General features: G+C 33.8%; 1 protein-coding gene across 3 annotated transcripts; it reads right to left on the bottom strand.

Annotated features, from left to right (window-relative positions):
- Window positions 1–2,941: 2,941 nt before the first annotated feature.
- LOC111398723 lies at window positions 2,942–10,996 on the bottom strand. 3 transcript variants are annotated; one of them, XM_023025780.1, is made up of 5 exons: window positions 10,815–10,996; window positions 8,118–10,612; window positions 4,846–6,642; window positions 4,129–4,384; window positions 2,942–4,004 (listed from the first exon to the last, which is right to left on the bottom strand). In XM_023025780.1, the coding sequence occupies exons 2-5, from the start codon at window positions 10,548–10,550 to the stop codon at window positions 3,433–3,435; spliced, it is 5,058 nt and encodes a 1,685-aa protein (XP_022881548.1). In that variant the 5' UTR covers window positions 10,551–10,612; window positions 10,815–10,996; the 3' UTR covers window positions 2,942–3,432. The 3 variants fall into 3 exon arrangements, with proteins under 3 accessions (XP_022881548.1, XP_022881550.1, XP_022881549.1); XM_023025782.1 differs by having other exon boundaries at window positions 4,846–6,429; XM_023025781.1 differs by having other exon boundaries at window positions 8,118–10,955.
- Window positions 10,997–18,212: the final 7,216 nt, after the last annotated feature.

Raw genomic sequence — 18,212 nt, 5'->3', positions numbered from 1 at the left:
TACATATTATTTTAATAAAATAATTTTGCACGTAAATGCTTACTTTTTAATCATATATTCTAAAAAAAAAAAAAAGAAGAAGAAGGAAAGAAGGAAGGCTCATTGCAATTAGAAAATGAGTATAGTCAAAGCTTCTATTTGGTTCGGCTATAAAAAAGGAATAAAATCTAAATTAAAATTAACAATTAATTTGAACAACATATTTTCTTAATTTTTATTAACTTTTTAATGATTATATTTCTTATCTACAAAATTAAATTGCAAGTTTACGTCCTTATTTTATATTGATTTTAATTCAAGTTAAAGTCAAACAATCAATATTAACCACATAATTGAGTCTCACGACTTTTCAAAAACTTCTATCAAAATTTACTAAAAATCTAATTTTAATCCCCATTAAACAAGGGGCTAAATTTTTATGGCAAGCCTTGCATTAATTTATTGTTTTAGATTCGATTGAGACAAATATATTAGTATTCTAACGTTTATGTTTAAAATGTTCCATGCCCATTTATAACCAAACGAGACAAGTTCGGGGCGAGATTGGTTTGGCTTGATATTTTTATTTATTTTATATTTCTAATCAGTGCATATTATTAATTTTTTTTTTTAAATTTAATAACCGTTCATGTTCAATTTAAAGATGATGATAAATTCTTTTCTTTTTGTTTTATAAAAATCTTAAATTTGAAATTAATTTTAAACCAGGCAAACAACTTGACGAGGATCATGTCTTTTGTACTCGCCTCGTACCCACTTCAGAGCAACGACCACGTCCCATCCCCGTCTCTTTTACCTGAGTAGGAGGGTAGTTCCCATCCCATTCGAAATGAGATTCGCGTATACAGAGCTGAATAAATATTTTTGTCATCCCTATCTTTAGAGAAAATAATGTAGAAAAACAACAGCTATCCCGAAAATAATTAATGGGGACTGTGCAGCGTTCATGAATTGGGAAGGAAAATTCAATATAAAAGTAAATAAAAGCAACTCTTATTTTAATGTGAAAAAGATTATAGTGCGTTTGATTTGCTGTTTTCAGTTTTCAATTTTGCAAAATATTGAAAATGTATTTGGTGTTGTATATTTGAATATGCATTTTCGAAAAAAAGGTTAAATTTATAAAATAAAACTCAAGACGTATTTTTTTCGTTTTGAGCATTTTTTATTTAAATTCTGATAAAACTCAAAACATGGAAAATAAGCATTTAAATAAAATTTTAAAAATTAAAAATTTTTAAAAATAAAAATATAAAATTCTAACAAATAAAAATTAAATATTTAAAAAATAAAAATAAAAAAATAAATTCTAGAATTCCAAAAAACTAAAATTTAAAGAAAATAAAAAAAAAATTTGAAAAAAAAAATTATAAAAATTTCTAGAAAAATTAAAATTATAAAACATAAAAATAGTTCAAACACTTAGGCTATGTTTGATAGCCATTTATTTTCCATGGAACTTGAAAAATCAATTTTATCTTCCACTTTTCCATTGTTTGATAGCCTTTTTTTCCTAGAATTCGTTATCCACATTTCTTGCCACTAAGCCATTTTCGAAATTTTCCTTGAATTTTCAATTTCGAGCTACCGTAGCATTTTTTCTTTTTCAATTTTATTTTTTTATTTTATTTTTTTGACAATGGAAACAAATTTTAAGAATTATTGTAAAAAAAATATTTTCCTTTACTTGACAATTTCCATGTAAAACAAAGTCAAACCAAAACCAAAAGATAGATGATTTTCTTAAAAAAAAAATTTTTAACAGTGGAAACAAATTTCATCCCCAATACCAGTAAAATATATCTCTTTAATTGACAAATTTTATGTAAAATAAAGCCAAACGAACACCAAAAAATATTTTTATTTTAATATTTTCCACGTGAAAAATTATACAAATCAAACACAATAATTTACAATTCACAGGAAAACAATTTATAGGCAATTCAATTCCCTGAAATTCGTTTTCAATTCAATTCCATCTTTGCAATTAAACGGACCCCTTAATGATTATTTTCATAAAAAATTTGAAAAATATTTAAATGAGCACATGTAAAAAAATCATAGTCTACGTTCTTAATTTTTTTTTTTTTTTTTTTTTTTTTTTTTTTAACTCAATTTATTTTTTCAAAAAACTTTTTAACAAGAAGAAAATATTGTAGGATTTACTAACTTTAAAATGTATTATTACTTGACAATGCATAACATAACTTTGTTATATTTTTATTGAATGATCAAATATCATGGTATAAGATGTTATAAAACAATTTTTCAAACTTTCAAATCAAACGTGTTTTTAATTTTCTCTTTGAGAAATAATTTTTCAAAATGATAAACCTAAGCAATTTTAAAACAAATCCTCAAAATTGAAAACTGAAAATAAACTCAAAATTCAAAATAAAACACAATCCAAACAAACATAAAGTTGTTCCCTTTTTAACTAGTTTAAAAATGAATAACGATATTCATAATTAGCGATTGCAGTAATCATCCAACGTGATAGTTTGTTATTTAAGGTATTAATTTTTTGTAATTTATGGCCTCAACTAACAAGCTAATGCCCTAAAAGAATGACTGCTACAATTATTAACCATGAATAGCATTACCTCAAAAAATTATTCGCAGATTATTAACTTATAAGTAAAACTTTTAAGTTAACGAAACATGGACAGTAACCGAATACTTTTGCAAGCCTTGGTAAGTAAGAAAACGGCACGCCCAGGCCAGGCCACCCTGCAGCTCCAGCAGCCTCACATGAGAATGGTTTTGCTTTGAAAATTCATTCTCATGAGTAAGGTCTCTACTCCCACCAATAAAAGTAAGTAAATTTGGACCAAAAACTCGTAGCAATTCAAAAATTAAAACTCATCATTTCTATTTTCACAATAACACCGTCTAAATCTTTGGACGATTCTTAAAACCACAAGAAGCTTGTACAAAAAGATTGGGGCACGTCTGTCTCGAAACAGATGTCAAAGTAACGCGATCTAATCACCAAAAACCTCAATTTCATAGTTTGATTCCAAGATATGTCATGTTATTATTTGGGATCCATTTTGAAACACTAAGACTAAGGTTAAATGGTCATGCAGAATAAAATACGGCAATAAAATTTTCTATACAGCGCTTGACAGCAAGCAAGAATTCCTCCCGTCCTTGCTGGCAAAAGTACCATAGAAGTTGCATCTGACTGAAAAATGGAAAATTGGCTCCTCGTGAAAAAGCAAATAAAGGCTGGAGTAACGACAACTGGAGGTGCCGGGAAAGCTCTATATGGACTGGCAGAACCAAACATTTACTGCTCTAACTGCTGTAGGCAGTAGTTGCTGCTATAGACAGATGGGGGTCGATCCTCTCGGCACAAAACGGGGGCCACTTGAAATAGTCATGCAACTTCGATAAGCTATTTATAATTACATAATCACACCAATCATTTTAACCACTGCCATTTGAGTTTGAAGCAGATTTGATTGCGTCTGCTGTCATTAAAGCAACCACAGCTTTGTGGATAGCTAAATCTGCTCTGTAAAGCAATCTCTGGGCCTTCTCCCTCTTGAGTTTAGCCATATTACGCGCATGCTGTGCTGCACCCGATGCATCACGCAAACGGAACTCATGAAGATCTGAACCATCCAACTGCTCAACCTCAACCCTGTGTTGTCGATTAAAATTATAGGGATTCTGACTTGACCACTCGGGTAAACATGTGTTCCGCTGTGGAACCCCATTTATGCTCCCTGTTCTCTTGTTGTAAGAGGCCATTGTGTACTGATTATTATAAGATGAATATGATCCATACTTCTTTGGTTTGTTGTTATAAAATTTGGTGTGACGATTCCACTCAGATGCATCGGTGTTCAATAAGAAATTTCCTTGTGCAACAGCATCTCTTGGAGACAATACCCGAGTTGAAGCCTGTAATAATGGTGAAGAATCAGCAGAATCGTATATATTGACTGGAAATAACCCCTTCTGATCTCCAAAAGCAAACCCAGACGATCTCCTCCCTGACATAATATGTAAATATTAACTGAGGGAGAAAAACTAACTTGTAGCAGAGAACAAAGGCTAAGAAAAATAAATATTAAAAGGAAAAAATTGAATTTGGACACTGGAAAGAATAGTACGTACCAGAAGCATGAAGACCATATTGATCTCCTGAAACAGTATGGTTGTATCCAGAAGCAGGGAATCTCCTGTGCGACCGTTGTTTTGAACCCTTGTTGGGAACATCTAGACCTCGTGGTTTTAGACAAAATGCAAACATGGGTGGTTTCTCAAGTGCGGATGAGTTCTCCTGGAAAGCAGCAGAGAGGGCAGTGTTGGCTCTGGCCACAGAATGCTCCCACTCTTTCAGCTGCTGCTCATACCTCTCCCATAGCGGAGGCTGACAATATAATAGGGGAAGGAATCTTGATCAGCAACATCACAATGATGTGAAAACGACAATAACAAATCAAATGCATACATACAAACACATTGATTTCGCCTGATCTTTTCTTCGAAATAAATCACATGGCTGGGTCTGAATCATACTGCACGACTATATTGATATCATAAAGTAATCGTACCATGAAATTATATATAAAATTATTAGATATGCACCTCCATGTTAAATAACACTCTCCTGCTGAAGTTTCCACGGTACATTATCATGTACTAGCCATGTATGATCATGAAAATACATGTATTGTCTTTCAAGGGTGGACATACCATGACCCACTTGTCATGTGTTTCTTAAATTCAAGTTACGAAATAAGCTTCAAAAAAAAAAAATAATAATAATAAATAAATAAATAAAATAAAAATAAAAAACCACAAAATACTTCAAAATAATTAAAAGAATACCTGGAGTTGACGTATTAATGGCATGCCAATTCTCTCCCTCTTCTGTCGCCAATGCTCATAAATAACTTTAGCAGTTTCTTTGGACTCTATCCCAGCCATCAGCTCTTCAAGTTCATCATACGTGAAGTGCATACGGTGTTGGATATATGAAACTTTTTCCAACATGTCCATGGTCTTCTCAAACAATTCATCAGATATATCTCCACATCTATTGTTATTGGAGCATAAAGATTTCTTGTTTGTCATCAACCACATCTCATCATCACTATCCATATCATATAAAATACGAGAGGAATCCATCGCCATTTCAACATCAGTTTGAATTTGTTGGAAATACTTTAAAGGATTCCTAACAAATGGCACTAGAGTTCCATAATGTTCACTTTCCTCAATAGGTCGGACGCCAGGAATAGGAATGTTCTTCACAGAAGCAGCACGAATATTCCTATTGTAGCACTCTTCATGCATCTCCTTGAAAAGCATCCACTGGCTCCTGTCAGGGAACTCCAGTACCCAGTCCTTTCCCCCTTTCCACATCATAGCATGTGTATAGCGGTTAGTTGACCCAGGCTGCAAAATATGCTGAACTTTAAAAGAATATTTTGTAATCCCAGAAAATTTAATAGCCAATCTCCATTCATTATGATCTGAAAGTTCTAAGACAACTTGTGCTCCACATTCTCTCCAACCTTTGTCCCCAAGTGTGACTAAAACATTAGCACCACATGCTAACAACTCCATATTTCTTTGAGAACTCCTAGAACCATCAGATACCCTCTTCTCATTAGCTCTCCTAATTCTTTTGCAAGGTAGAACTCTCTGGTTATGGGTTTTCTGCTTCGTACTTGCATCATAACCTCCAAAAGGCAATGTGTATTGAACTTGAGTACGTGGCTTCTTCGGCCCATTACTGAATCTATTGGCCATAAAGTTTCGCTTCCCATCATGCCACACAGGTGACAGATCTTCCAAAGGTGCAGTACTCGAGCTGATTCTACCACGATACCAAGTACTCCTGGGACCAGTAGGATTGGGGCTGTGGATAGGGCCATCAGTCATATTCCAACCCACATCAGATATCTGTCGGGATATACGTCCTCTCCCATCAAAAGGAATATCAACTTGGTCAAGGGATGAAAATTCAACACTCGTGCCACTCAACCCATTATCACACCTAAGATTGGAGCTTGGAGATGTGATGGATTGGGGAGTAATTACAACACACTGCTCATGCATCTGCTCATTTGATTCGCACCCGAGTGACTGAACAATAAACTCAGTTGCATTCTTTTCAAAATATTTAGAGCAACCGGTAGTTTCAGAGCTAACTGACTTCTCCTTGTGAAGAACCCCAATCGAGTCAGATTTATGAGCATTGCTTATGAAGACATCTTTCCCCAAATCTTGTTCAGATCCAGACAACAATAAAGAAACAGGAGCTCCAGTATAAAAATTTCCTACATTATTGTGTTCAGCAATTTTATCCTGGACATTCACCAAGCTGGACTCAATATGAGTGGAGCTATCTGCAATTGGTTGGCACGAAATATCTGAAGTCCTCAGTGCGCACAATATGTCGTGATCCTGAAGGTTGACACAAGCAAAATTGTGATCCATGAGCAACTTGAGATGCAGTGTTGTAAAGAAGGCAGGTACAGCAGTAAATGAAACAGCAAATGGTGGAATCTTGGCAAGCTTTGAAGCCAAATTAAAAGCACCCTGGCTCAACCTCATCTTGCAGGATTCTCTAGAAACACCCATGGGCAGAATGCCAAGCACGTCTTTGTTCTTTAAACCCTAATCAACAAGACACCACAATTGATTGCCAATGAGAAGCAGAACTTAGTAACCAACGTTGCTTGTACACAGTCAACCTTTGACACAAAAGAGAATAAGTCTACAACACAGCCACAACAATAATAACAAACTAAGCCTTGTCCCAACAAATTATCGGCCACACAATTTTTATCGCCATTCTGTTTGGTTCATTCATAGATCTACCAGATGATCTAGAGCATCTTGATCTTTGAGAACTACAATAGACCATGTTAGAAAACGACATATTGCTTTTGTTAGGAGCCAAAAGAACATGTTCCAACATTTAAAAAGGCAGAACTAGGTAGCAAGGCATTTTTTCTTGTGAGAGAAGGCATAAGCCTCGCCGCAAACCAAAAATTAAGTCAAAAGATATAAAATAATACAAAAATTAAAAAAGACCATTAATAATCTTAAAAATACTCCATAGTAAAAACACCAAAATAAACAAACCACCCATTACTTAATTTTATAAAAAACGGAATTTTAAAAAGAAAAGGAGGCGAAATGCAAGAAAAAAGAAATTGTAGAAATTAAAAATTCCAGCCGGAGTTTGCTGCTTTGAAATCTTTTTGAATAAAATTTGGGTGTCTTGGGGATGGTCAAGCGTGGGGATGATTAGGTCAAAAAAGTAAAAGAATTGATGTCCCAAGACAATGTATTTTTACTTGAGATGGATCAAATTAAAAAGACTTAAAATTCAAGTTTAGACTCAAAAAAAGAGAAGGACAAAAAACAAAGTCAACTGTGAGGGGAAAAAAGAGGCACACGCCTCAAGAGCTTTGAGGAGTAGCCAGTGTGCATGGGGTCTGACTCAAAAATTAGCGCATGGCAGCCCTTTCAAACCATGATATGTGCAGGTAACATTTCTCACTGGAGTGAAATATCATTGATTCCAAAAATGCACCACTTCAAAGGACTATATAAATTCTATTTCCTTTAAATCTTCTAGGTTGGAAAAGACCTATTAAATCAGTGATTTGTTCTATCTTGATTGGTGGAGGATTCCTTATCTCATCCTTTGTACATTCTACAAATTCTAATAATAAAAAATCAATATTAAACAGCATATCATTGTTAAAATAAAAAATAAAAAAAAATATAAAATAGAAGCCGTCCTCGACATGTTAACAGGGAGGGAACCCAAAAGAGGAATTTGATTTTAGGTTGCCTGATTGTGTTTAAAGAGGAAATAGTTGAGAATTGCCACCAATGTCTTTCAATAAATTTGCTTGGAAAAGGAATCAAAATTGAGTCAATAAATTAGGATTCTGATTCAAAAATTTAGATGGCCCATTCACAGTTTTGCAGAATTAGTTTCTATTACCAAGGCATATAAGGTTAACAAATTTTATTGTGTTGGTACAAGTAAACCAGATTACTTTATATCGTCCAATCCCAGCTATAGAAATGAGACTTTTAAAGTAATAAATGTGTGGACAAAAAAAAAGAGATACCTCAAATGAGGGCAGTGCCAAACCAAAACAAGGTTTTTGTACTGGAAAGCTCTCATGTTCAAGTGATTTGATGTTATCAAATGTGCACTCTGGTACCAGTAGTCGTGTCAAAAGTACACAATGTTGCAGAAGCTTAGAGTCAAGGCATAGCCACTTCGACCTTTTCAGTTTGGAGAAACTATAAAATGCAAACAGGTGCTGCTTTTTTAGATCTTGAATACAAGAAAGTCTGAACCTCATTGAGGTACCTGGCAATTGGTTGTTAACATTCCTCTGTTCAGTAGGTTGATTGAACACTGTCAGGATGAGGAAGATCAAGGCTACAGCCTGTTTTAGGCAGCCTTCAAACAAGAAAAACCTCACCCCAAGATCACTGTCGACAAAAAGAATCTCCATCATGACAGAAGGAGATACAGCCACAATCGCACCATGTTGCAGTAGCACAGTATGGGACAGCCAAAAATCTCCTTTTCCAAGTAAACATTCCAGGAAAGGCAAAAAAGGTAAGCATATTTCAAATCTCAATTGTTTAGAAGATACAAAGGACGTACTAAGTCTGAGGTCACCATCGTAATCAATTGACCACAACAGCTTGGTAATATCCACACCAGAGGATCGTTTGTAACCTTCTGTAGTCTGCATGCTATTCATAACAGGCACAGGAAGAGTAACCTTACCCTTACCCGTTGAACTGTCACGTACCTTGCCACGTCTAGACGCAGAAGAGAACCCTTCGCACATGTTGCGAAAACGCTTCCTCATATACACTACAGGATTTCTATTGTGGAAGCTACTCTTTACAACTCGAGATTTAGCAGCCCGTTTGGCAACATCTGAAACATCTGGCAGTGCAGAATCAGAATTTAGCTGACTTCTGTCACTTTCAGAGGAATCCACATCTTTGTTCTTGTTATCCGATTCTTCAGACCACGGTTGAGAGACCACAGGGAGATGCGGCTGCATGGTTTTCTGTTTCTTCAAAGTGCTAGGTAAAGGTTTGACACGACGTGAAGAACGAGCCAGCCATGATATAATGGGCTCTGAGTCCAAATATGTCCCTACAGAGCTATCATCATCTGCAGCCATGCCTGCTTTACCTTTATGAACAATTTTATCAACTTTGGATGGTTTTTTAAGTTTTGCATTGCAAGGAACTTCACTAGGGAGAAGCAAGAGTTTGAACTTTTCATTTCGAAGATTAATCCATTCCTCGTCTTTATCATCATAGTTTATATGATGAAGCTTACTCTCGGAGTCATACTCACTCACACGGCCATAATACCAAGTCTCATCCAATGGCCAGAAAACCTTGATCCTACGGTTCAAAACCCAGTGTGCATCCAAGTACCCAGAATCAATTTCATAGAAATGACGGCGCTTCCTTGATATGCGCTTCCCTTTGTGCTCTTTCCTTGGTCTAAGGTTCCTGATGTCAGTATGAGCTGATGCAGACTCCAAACCAGCAGATGAGCTAGTCTCTTGACTAAACATATCTCGAGCAGAAGAAACCAGATAAGAGAATCCATTAGCACATCTTGACACGTCAGATTTGCTCCTTGACGAGAACCCTGTACAGCTGGGATCAAATCGAGATGAAAGCATCCTAGCTGCATTCTGTTCCAGGTTCTCCTCATCATCATCGTCGTCATTGTCATTTTGAAAATCAATAGCATGATTAGACGAGACTAAACTACCCAATAAAGGCTCAGTCTTCTTTGATGCAGTTCCACTGCCTGCACTACCAGTGTCCAAATGTTTCCTCTTCCTAATGTTGCTCCATGGCTTTTCCGAAGAAGTGTTACCATTATTTACACCACCTAGACAATCTTCTTCCTTAACTCGCCGAGCTACTTTTGTCCTGCTCTCCTTCACTTCATCAGGGCCCACCCTTCGTTTTACTTTTGAATTAGCAACCTTTGCTTTGGAAATATCAACTACCTTAACTATCTCACCATCTGGACCACCATCGTCCTCATCCTTACTAATTTCAGCATTAAATTTTTCAACCTGATTGACCGAAGCAGACAATCCCAGCTGTTTAGCATCCTGAATGCTTTCGAACTTTTTCCTCCCCACCGAACCACGTGGCCGCCTTGGAATCTTAAAATTGCTGTCTTCTTCGCCCAAAGCAAACGAAATGCCATTCAACCCATTACTACCACTATTGGATTTCCTTTTCAATTCCAACTCAGAAATCACCTCATCCTTCCTATTCTTTTTAGCCTGGGGATCAAAATGACTCAAAGGCACCTCCTTTCTACTCTTCCTCTTCTTCTTATTCTTGTTAACATCTTCACATTGATTTTCTTCAGAAATTCTCTTTTTACTCGGTCCCTCCTTGGAAACCCCAGATTTATAAAGGCTCTGAAGATCCAAAGATCTGCTCTTCCCGGGAATTTTAACACGCGAAGAATTCTCTTTACTATTTTCCATCAAGAACCCCTCAATCCAACCACCCCAAAAAAATAGCCCCAAATTTCATCTTCCATCCAGATCTGTCCTCACAAACCACATAAAAAAATCAATAATCAACCAAAAATACACACGAATTTCAATATCCAACCATAAAACTCAAGAATTCCAACTGATTCCACCAAAAAAAGGAAAAAAAATCAAATGACACTAAATAAAACTAATAATATCACCACATATCTGACACATATACGTACTGTTCGCATAATACATCTAATCTCTTACCCGTCCTGGAAATTAACGAAACGACGACGATGGAGCAGTGAAGATCGAGCATACGAGAGAGATTTGATAAGGCGAGTAAGGAGAATAGTTTTCTTTTTTTCAAACCCTAATTTGATTTTGCAAATACATTTTTTTTTTTCTTTTTTCAAAATTTGATCGTTTTTTAGAGAGAGGGAGAGATAGTGCTAGGGTTTGTTTTTCTTAAGAGACACGGAAGAGTCAAGGGTTTTATTAGAATTTTAGGGCGAGAAAAATGAGAAAATACGGTAAAAATGGTATATGACGTGGCGTGATTTTCAGTCGTTGGATAACAGACTCTACGGCAAGGATTTCACGTGGGTTGTTGGAACCTAACAGAAAAGAAAATAAAAATCGAACTTTAGATTATATTGAACGGCTGAAATTTGAGGAATGAAGAAGTGGACGGTCCGATCAGATGGCTTAGTTTGGAAAGTGTTCGATTAAAAAAGTTGTGAAATTTAATAAGCCCTGATTGATGCCCATTAATTTCGGTGTTGACTAATAGAATTCGAGACAAAATCGTTACATAAACTTCAACTGCAGTCAAAGTGAAACGTTTGGGATTGTGACTGCAAAAATAAAAGGTTAAGGTGTAATTTGTAATAGATTGAAAGGTTTGAGACCTCCGCTGCAATTTTTCCTAAATCAAAAGTATTAGTAATTAGAAAGAGTGCCTTTTTAATTGAGATTAAAAAAGAACCTAATTGGATGGCAATGAAAAGGAAAAATATATCAATAATTGTAGCAACATAATAATGTATGATTCAAACTATCAATTGGATAGTTATTTTTGAAGTAAAAATTAGGAGATCAAAAGAAAAGTTTCTTAATCATATATGTGAAAGATATTATACTGAAAACACTACATGTAGAAAATTAACCTTGTAAAGTTAACATAAGCAAGTGAGATAGCCAGCATTGAAGTAATGCAAGGTGTTGCAGGTAATGTGAATGTAAGGTAAGTGAAATTTGTTAGAACAACTTATAAGTTACGTAAATGAAAAGTTAATGGTGTGCAGAAAGGGTTAAGTCGTGCTAAGCAGGCCATCTGGATTTGCTTTTTGTAGAAATTTTCAATAATCTTTATAAGCCCCCATTTGTTTTTCATTTTTTGCCCATTAAAATGAAAAATATGACTATTATTCATTATATCAAGTCATCATATTTGACTTTCTTTCTCTTGTATAGGACCGTAACGACTATATTTTTCATTCTCATTTTTACATTAGTGTGTACCAAACGAGGCCTTGAGGTCCATAGTAAAGTATAAGAAAATGGTTATCCTTGTATGGATGTCCAAATGTATGCATGGACAGCTTATTATAGCATGAAACTTAATGCCATCTTTTTCCTTTTTTTTTCAGAAAAGCATTTAATAATGAGACTCAAATTACTGGAAAAACCATTTCCAAAGTCAGTCATATTGTAAGGTATCATTCTAAAGAATACCTTGATTGGGTATCAATACTGCAAAAATTTTTGGAACTCAAATTGGATACAAATAAGTGCAAGTCATTGTAGACTACATGAATGAACATTATTGCACCACATATGGGACTTCATTTAGTCTCTTGAAATGAATTATCAAATTTAGGCACAGCATTTCTACAGAAAACATATTGTTGTTAATGCAAATTAGATAAAATAATTAGTCATAAGCAGAAATACAGGAATAGCAAAATGTTGCCTAATATATAGATTGTCATGGTTTAGGAACACATTTGCTATGTTGTGAAAGATGGGGCGGGTAAGAGTACGCTATTTTAGTCTGATAAGAATGAGAAATTAATAAAACATAAAATAGGATCTGTTTTATTGACGTCAAAAATTGTTGAGTGTGGTTTTGAGCCAACTTTAAGAGAAAGTGTGAATTTTTATTAATATTGGAAGCTACAAGTACATTTTCTAGTGGTGGTGGGAGAAAGTCCTCCTTCGAGCCTTGTCCCCTAGATGGGACCGTCCCCCCATTTTTATAAATGAGATTAAGCTATATATTCCTAGAATTATGTCTTGTCAATCTAATCAACCATAGTGCCAAGCTTAATTTGTGTGCCGCTGATCTTTCCCTTGATTCGTTAAAGAGGTCGGCTCCCATCAAATCATAATAATAGCCCTTTTTTATCAGGAATCCATGACATGCTTTAGGATAAACAGGTATAGTAGATAAGTGGTGGGTTTGGACGGTGTTGACGTCACTTCCTCCAAGTGTGTCTAGCTGATTGGGTGATTTGACAATGTATAAGAAATCTACAATCATTATGAAGATCACGACGGTCACGAGACCGAGCCGATCTCACAAACCCAGCCTCCCATGTAGACAAGATAGGACCTAAATGTATTTTAAGTGAGATCAAAGATCAGTTATCAATATCTTCAAATACAAAAAACAACTCATTTAATAAGTGCAAATCAATTTTTGAATTACCAAATCATGTATAGAAATATAACGTCCTAGTTTTTTACTTAATTGATAGCATAAAAACACAATTTATTTAAACAACCATTCTTGGAGGAAGATATAGTGAAATATATGAAGAGTTTTGAAGTAAATAATATATTCAAAATTTTAGGTTTAGACTATGAAAAGAGACAAAAAAATATTAAAGACTCTAATTGTTACTAAAAAAAAAAAGACCATAACCTGTTTGAGCTTTCTAAGAATGTATTTTGGAATAATAGATCGATGGAGAATATGTGGTTAAAAAATAAGAAAATTTTAGATTTGTATATAATATAAATTTATTGAAAAATGTGTGGTTGGAAAAAAGAAAAAAATATATATATATTAAAAATAATAAGGATCGAACTGGAGCTTAAAAGATCGATATACATGAAAAAACAATAATTAGAGGATAAGATACTGAAATAGTAACAGTGAATAAATATAGTGAGGTTATAGTTGACATCTTAAGTTTTCGAAAGGTTTAAATCAACATCAGCTTGACCATCTCTTAATCAAAGTGTATCTTTGTGGTTCCATGTTTATTTTCTGCTTCATAACATATTATTATAAGTTACAATCAATGCATTTTGTCAACAAATTAAAAAACTAGAGAGCATAATACTTGCACGATAAATATGCACGTTTAAAGTAATACAAAAAAATAGGAGATAAGAAAGATACTACTAACATTATAGTATATGATTAAACTGCAACATTTACATTGTTAATACATATCTACATATCTCCACGATATGAAGACATAGGGACGGCAATTTGGCTCTTCGGCTCGAGTCGCGCGTGGCTCGGTCTGGCTCGAGGCTTGAAAGAACCGAGCCCCAATTTGGATGAACGGACCGAGCCCTAACCGGCCCGCGAGCCATAAAAAATAAAAATAAAAAACTTGGAGGCAGCAAAATAATGCCTTTTCAAGACTGCCTTAAAAGGGCATCTTAAATTTAAAAAAAAAATGAGCAAAGAAAAAGGCGAGCCTGCCTAGTTCGGCTCGGGTCGAGCCTAATTTTTTTGCTCGAGCCGAGCTTAATTTTTTTGGTCGAACAAAAGCTCGGCTTGGACTCGAAAAAAGCTCGCACATTTTACCCAAATCGAGATCGAACCTCAAGTTTCGGCTCGCGAGTCGGTTCGACTCGAATCGACTTTACTCGTTGACATCCCTATATTGAAGACATAATCACAGCTTGAAATGTAGCAGCAACAGTAGCCCCTTACCTACTTGACCATAACGTTTTCAGTGCATGATGCTGTCACATCCAGTAATGCTAATGTAGTGGCCAATTTCATTTCAAATAGAGCAGAACTCCTAATCACCTGTCCAATACAAAAATTGCACATTACTAAAGTGGATAAGTTTATATACTGCTTCATTAATAGTCCATGTGAACTATTGGGACCATATCAAATAAAACTATATGAGTCACAACATTCAATTTGCATGGATTATCTATGCGATTGTATATGGATGATAATAGAAGTGCTAGGAAAACTAAGTGAATGCTAACTGCTTTTGTTCAGCAATCTCGAGAAAAATAATAAAATAAAATTTCCAATTGAAAAAAATTAATCAAATGATTAAGAATGCTTCAAAAATTAATTGCCTTCATCAATGGATTGTTGAGCACTATTTTCTGAATGGATCAGTTATAGTAAATTAAATTACATTTCCTACTATATTTACGTATTTTTGTAGTAGAAATTTGAGGGTGTTATAGCATTTCATTTTGGTAGATCACGAGGTGATTATACATGTACGAATATATTGTACGATATAGTCAAACTACATATTATACTTGTATAACTAGCTGGTAATTTAACAAAACTAAACGAATTTGAGAATTTAGAAAGTTGCTTTGAAGAAAATGTAAATATCGTGGGAATTCGAAGTGAATTTACTACTAGTGATCTGTTTAAACTTTTATATACAACTAAAATAGTGGCAATAGATGTGATATCTGTATCACGAGAAGATCCATATAAGACATCCATTGTTAAGATCAGTGCTAGTGCAAACTTGATGAGGAGAGTGCCACAGGAATTCTCTGTTGTAAAAAATGAACTGATATCTTTTAATTACCAAGAAAGCTAGTTGAAAATGAAATGAAAAATATGACAAATGTGAAAGAAAAAATAATTGGGTTAAAATAGTTACATTAATTATAACTTGATATTTATCCCATGAGTTTTGCCTTTGGGATTGGTGAAATACAACTATCAATTTAAGTCTAGTTCAATCAGTAAATAGTCTATAAGAACTGTAAAAGATTCATTAAAGTATAATATTTACCTTTAGTGGTAGATAAATAGGTCGTTTTGGTTCTCCAACATCAAGGCAAATTTCTTGTTATTGAAGTTCAACCTTCCATTCTAGCCTTATATATCATCTCCATTTCCTACTGCAAAATATAGTTTTATTGATTAAATATTAGTTGCAGACTTTCTATGAGCTTTAGAAAAGAAGATAATATAATTGATATTTAGCTATATATTTACTATGAATATAATTTCTTGAGAATGTACCTTTGGAATTGGCAATATATTGTGTAGGCTCGTTAGTTCTATCAGTAAAAAGTCTAAAGTTGTAACTATCAACGCTTTATGCTCACTCGTACTCTTACGTATTGTCAATTCTTCGAGGGCATCTGCTTCCTTATTTCTCATGACTTTGTATCACATTTCCCAAGATTCGAATACAGCTATAAAAAATCCACTAAACCAGAATATTTAGCTACAACATTATTTATCATAGACAATATGCATGCTTAGTGTCCGTTTGGCCCCCATTCTGAGCTAATTTTAATGGATGGAATAGTATTTTTTTTTTAAAATGTGTGATTGAAAAAGATTGAAAAGTTTTTTTATTTGTGTGTAATATTATTTTATGGAAGATTGTGCGGTTGAAAATAAGAGAGACAAAAAGAATGAGACGAGAATGGGGGCCAAACGGGTTTAATTATAGATAAATGTATGGACATAAATATGATTTTAATGGTTAATATGCATAAGCATAAGCTGTTATTGCATTAATGAACCTGTTATAATCATATAACTAAGAAAAAGCAAAAAAAAAAATGTATATTTAATTTGATATTTGAAATAAGCTACAAAATAGAAAAAAAAAAATTCAAGTGGACAAGATGGTGTAATATTAGCTTATTCTGTTCATAAACAAAATTGTGGATTAAGATGGAAATGATTTTATGTTAATCTTGTAACACAGATTTGTTCAATTTGATAATAAACTAATTTTGGATTCCGAAAATTTGATGTTAAATTGTTGTGAAGATGCTCTAAAAACTAGCTATGAAGATTATACAAAGCAAAAATTTCTTTGTAAACGACATTTTTGGTGCATTTGCCATGCGTTGTAGCGTTGACCGATGGTTTTATCAAAACTTTGATTGTTGTACTTGTTTTTTCTCTTAATAAAGCAACATATAATTATCCGTGGGAAAATACAGGTTCTAGAAGGTAAGATCAATGAAGTCTCAAGTTTGACCTTGAGCTTTATTTATTGTCATTGCAAAATATGAACATATTGGGAATTGAGTTCTTTTGAAAGGGATTGAAGTTTTATCACTTTCAAGTCGTCTGAATGGAATTATGGGTAAAAATACTCGTTTTTCATGTATTCTAGAATAGAAATGTCTGCATCAATAACATTTCTTCCAAATCTTTGACAAATAAGTATTGTTTCGCTGCCTAAACCTTCAGATGGAATAATATTTTGAAGTAACAATACAGGACAATTTTCTTTCAATACAAGTACATGTAGTGAAATACAATTTGAAATTAATGCATTTAGAAAATCTTCTTGGATACTCTATTCGGATTTGTCAATGGCTTCATTAAGGTTATAATATGTAAATATCTTTTCGAGAATTTCTTTTAGTAACATATTATTTATTTGGTCAATGGTAAGTGTAGTTTCTACACTTATTCGAGGTCCTAAAAGATGATATTTTATTGTTCTTTGGATATAATAGTACCTAACTTGCATTATAATATATTTTATAGGTAAAACTTGATGTTTGATTAAGAATTAGAGAAAAGAATGCAAAAATAGTGAAAAAGGGGCGAAATTCAAAATTTGGGGACTAAATTGCAAACAATTCATAGATAAGACGGGGTGACAAAATGAAGATAAAAAATACAATGTATTTAATTGGATACAATTGGAAGTTAAAGGAATAAGATTACAAGAGAGAATGACTGAAATGAAGCAAATTCAAAGTTCGAGGACTAAAGTGTAAATACTCAAAAATAGTATCAAACTTATGATGAAGATTTGAGAGTGTTAAGGGTCAATCGAACGAGGAATGAAGTCAAAGGGATGAAATATAATCAAAATATTATCACATATCAACTTTCAAGCAAATAAGTTATGCTTTAGACTTTTAGTCTCTATTTGAGATTCATTTTTGACATAACAAATGTTCGAATTGAAAAAAATATATCTTCAGAAGAATTGTTGTCTTTGAATTATCTTTCTAAGCACTTTAAATAACTTCAATCAGATATCAGAAGAGAAAAATATAATTAAAATACTGAAAGTTGTCAGGCGAAAAAAGTTATACCTATGTGGTCGCTTCCATTTGTATTATGCGACCGCATTGTACTTTTCGAGGCAAGATTTTGTTTCCTTTTCTAATTAAAAATCTACTTTGATAATAATCTTTTGAATATCCTTTAAATACATAATTTGTCCAGAACATAAGAGACGGCCTTAGACTTATCTATCATCATATTGAGAGCCGAATTTTGGGAGAAAATAGAGAGAACTTACATTGAAGAACGAGGAATTATCCTTGGATCCAGATTTGAGGGCTTTAATTGAAGAATTCTAGATTCTCTACATAGTTTAATGAATCGGGTGATGACTTTCTTTTATTTTCTTTGCAATTCTTGCATTAATATGCTAC

The sequence above is a fragment of the Olea europaea genome, chromosome 8 (assembly GCF_002742605.1).
Source record: "Olea europaea var. sylvestris chromosome 8, O_europaea_v1, whole genome shotgun sequence".
Taxonomy (NCBI): Eukaryota; Viridiplantae; Streptophyta; class Magnoliopsida; order Lamiales; family Oleaceae; genus Olea; species Olea europaea.
This window is presented reverse-complemented; position numbering and strand designations above follow the sequence as displayed.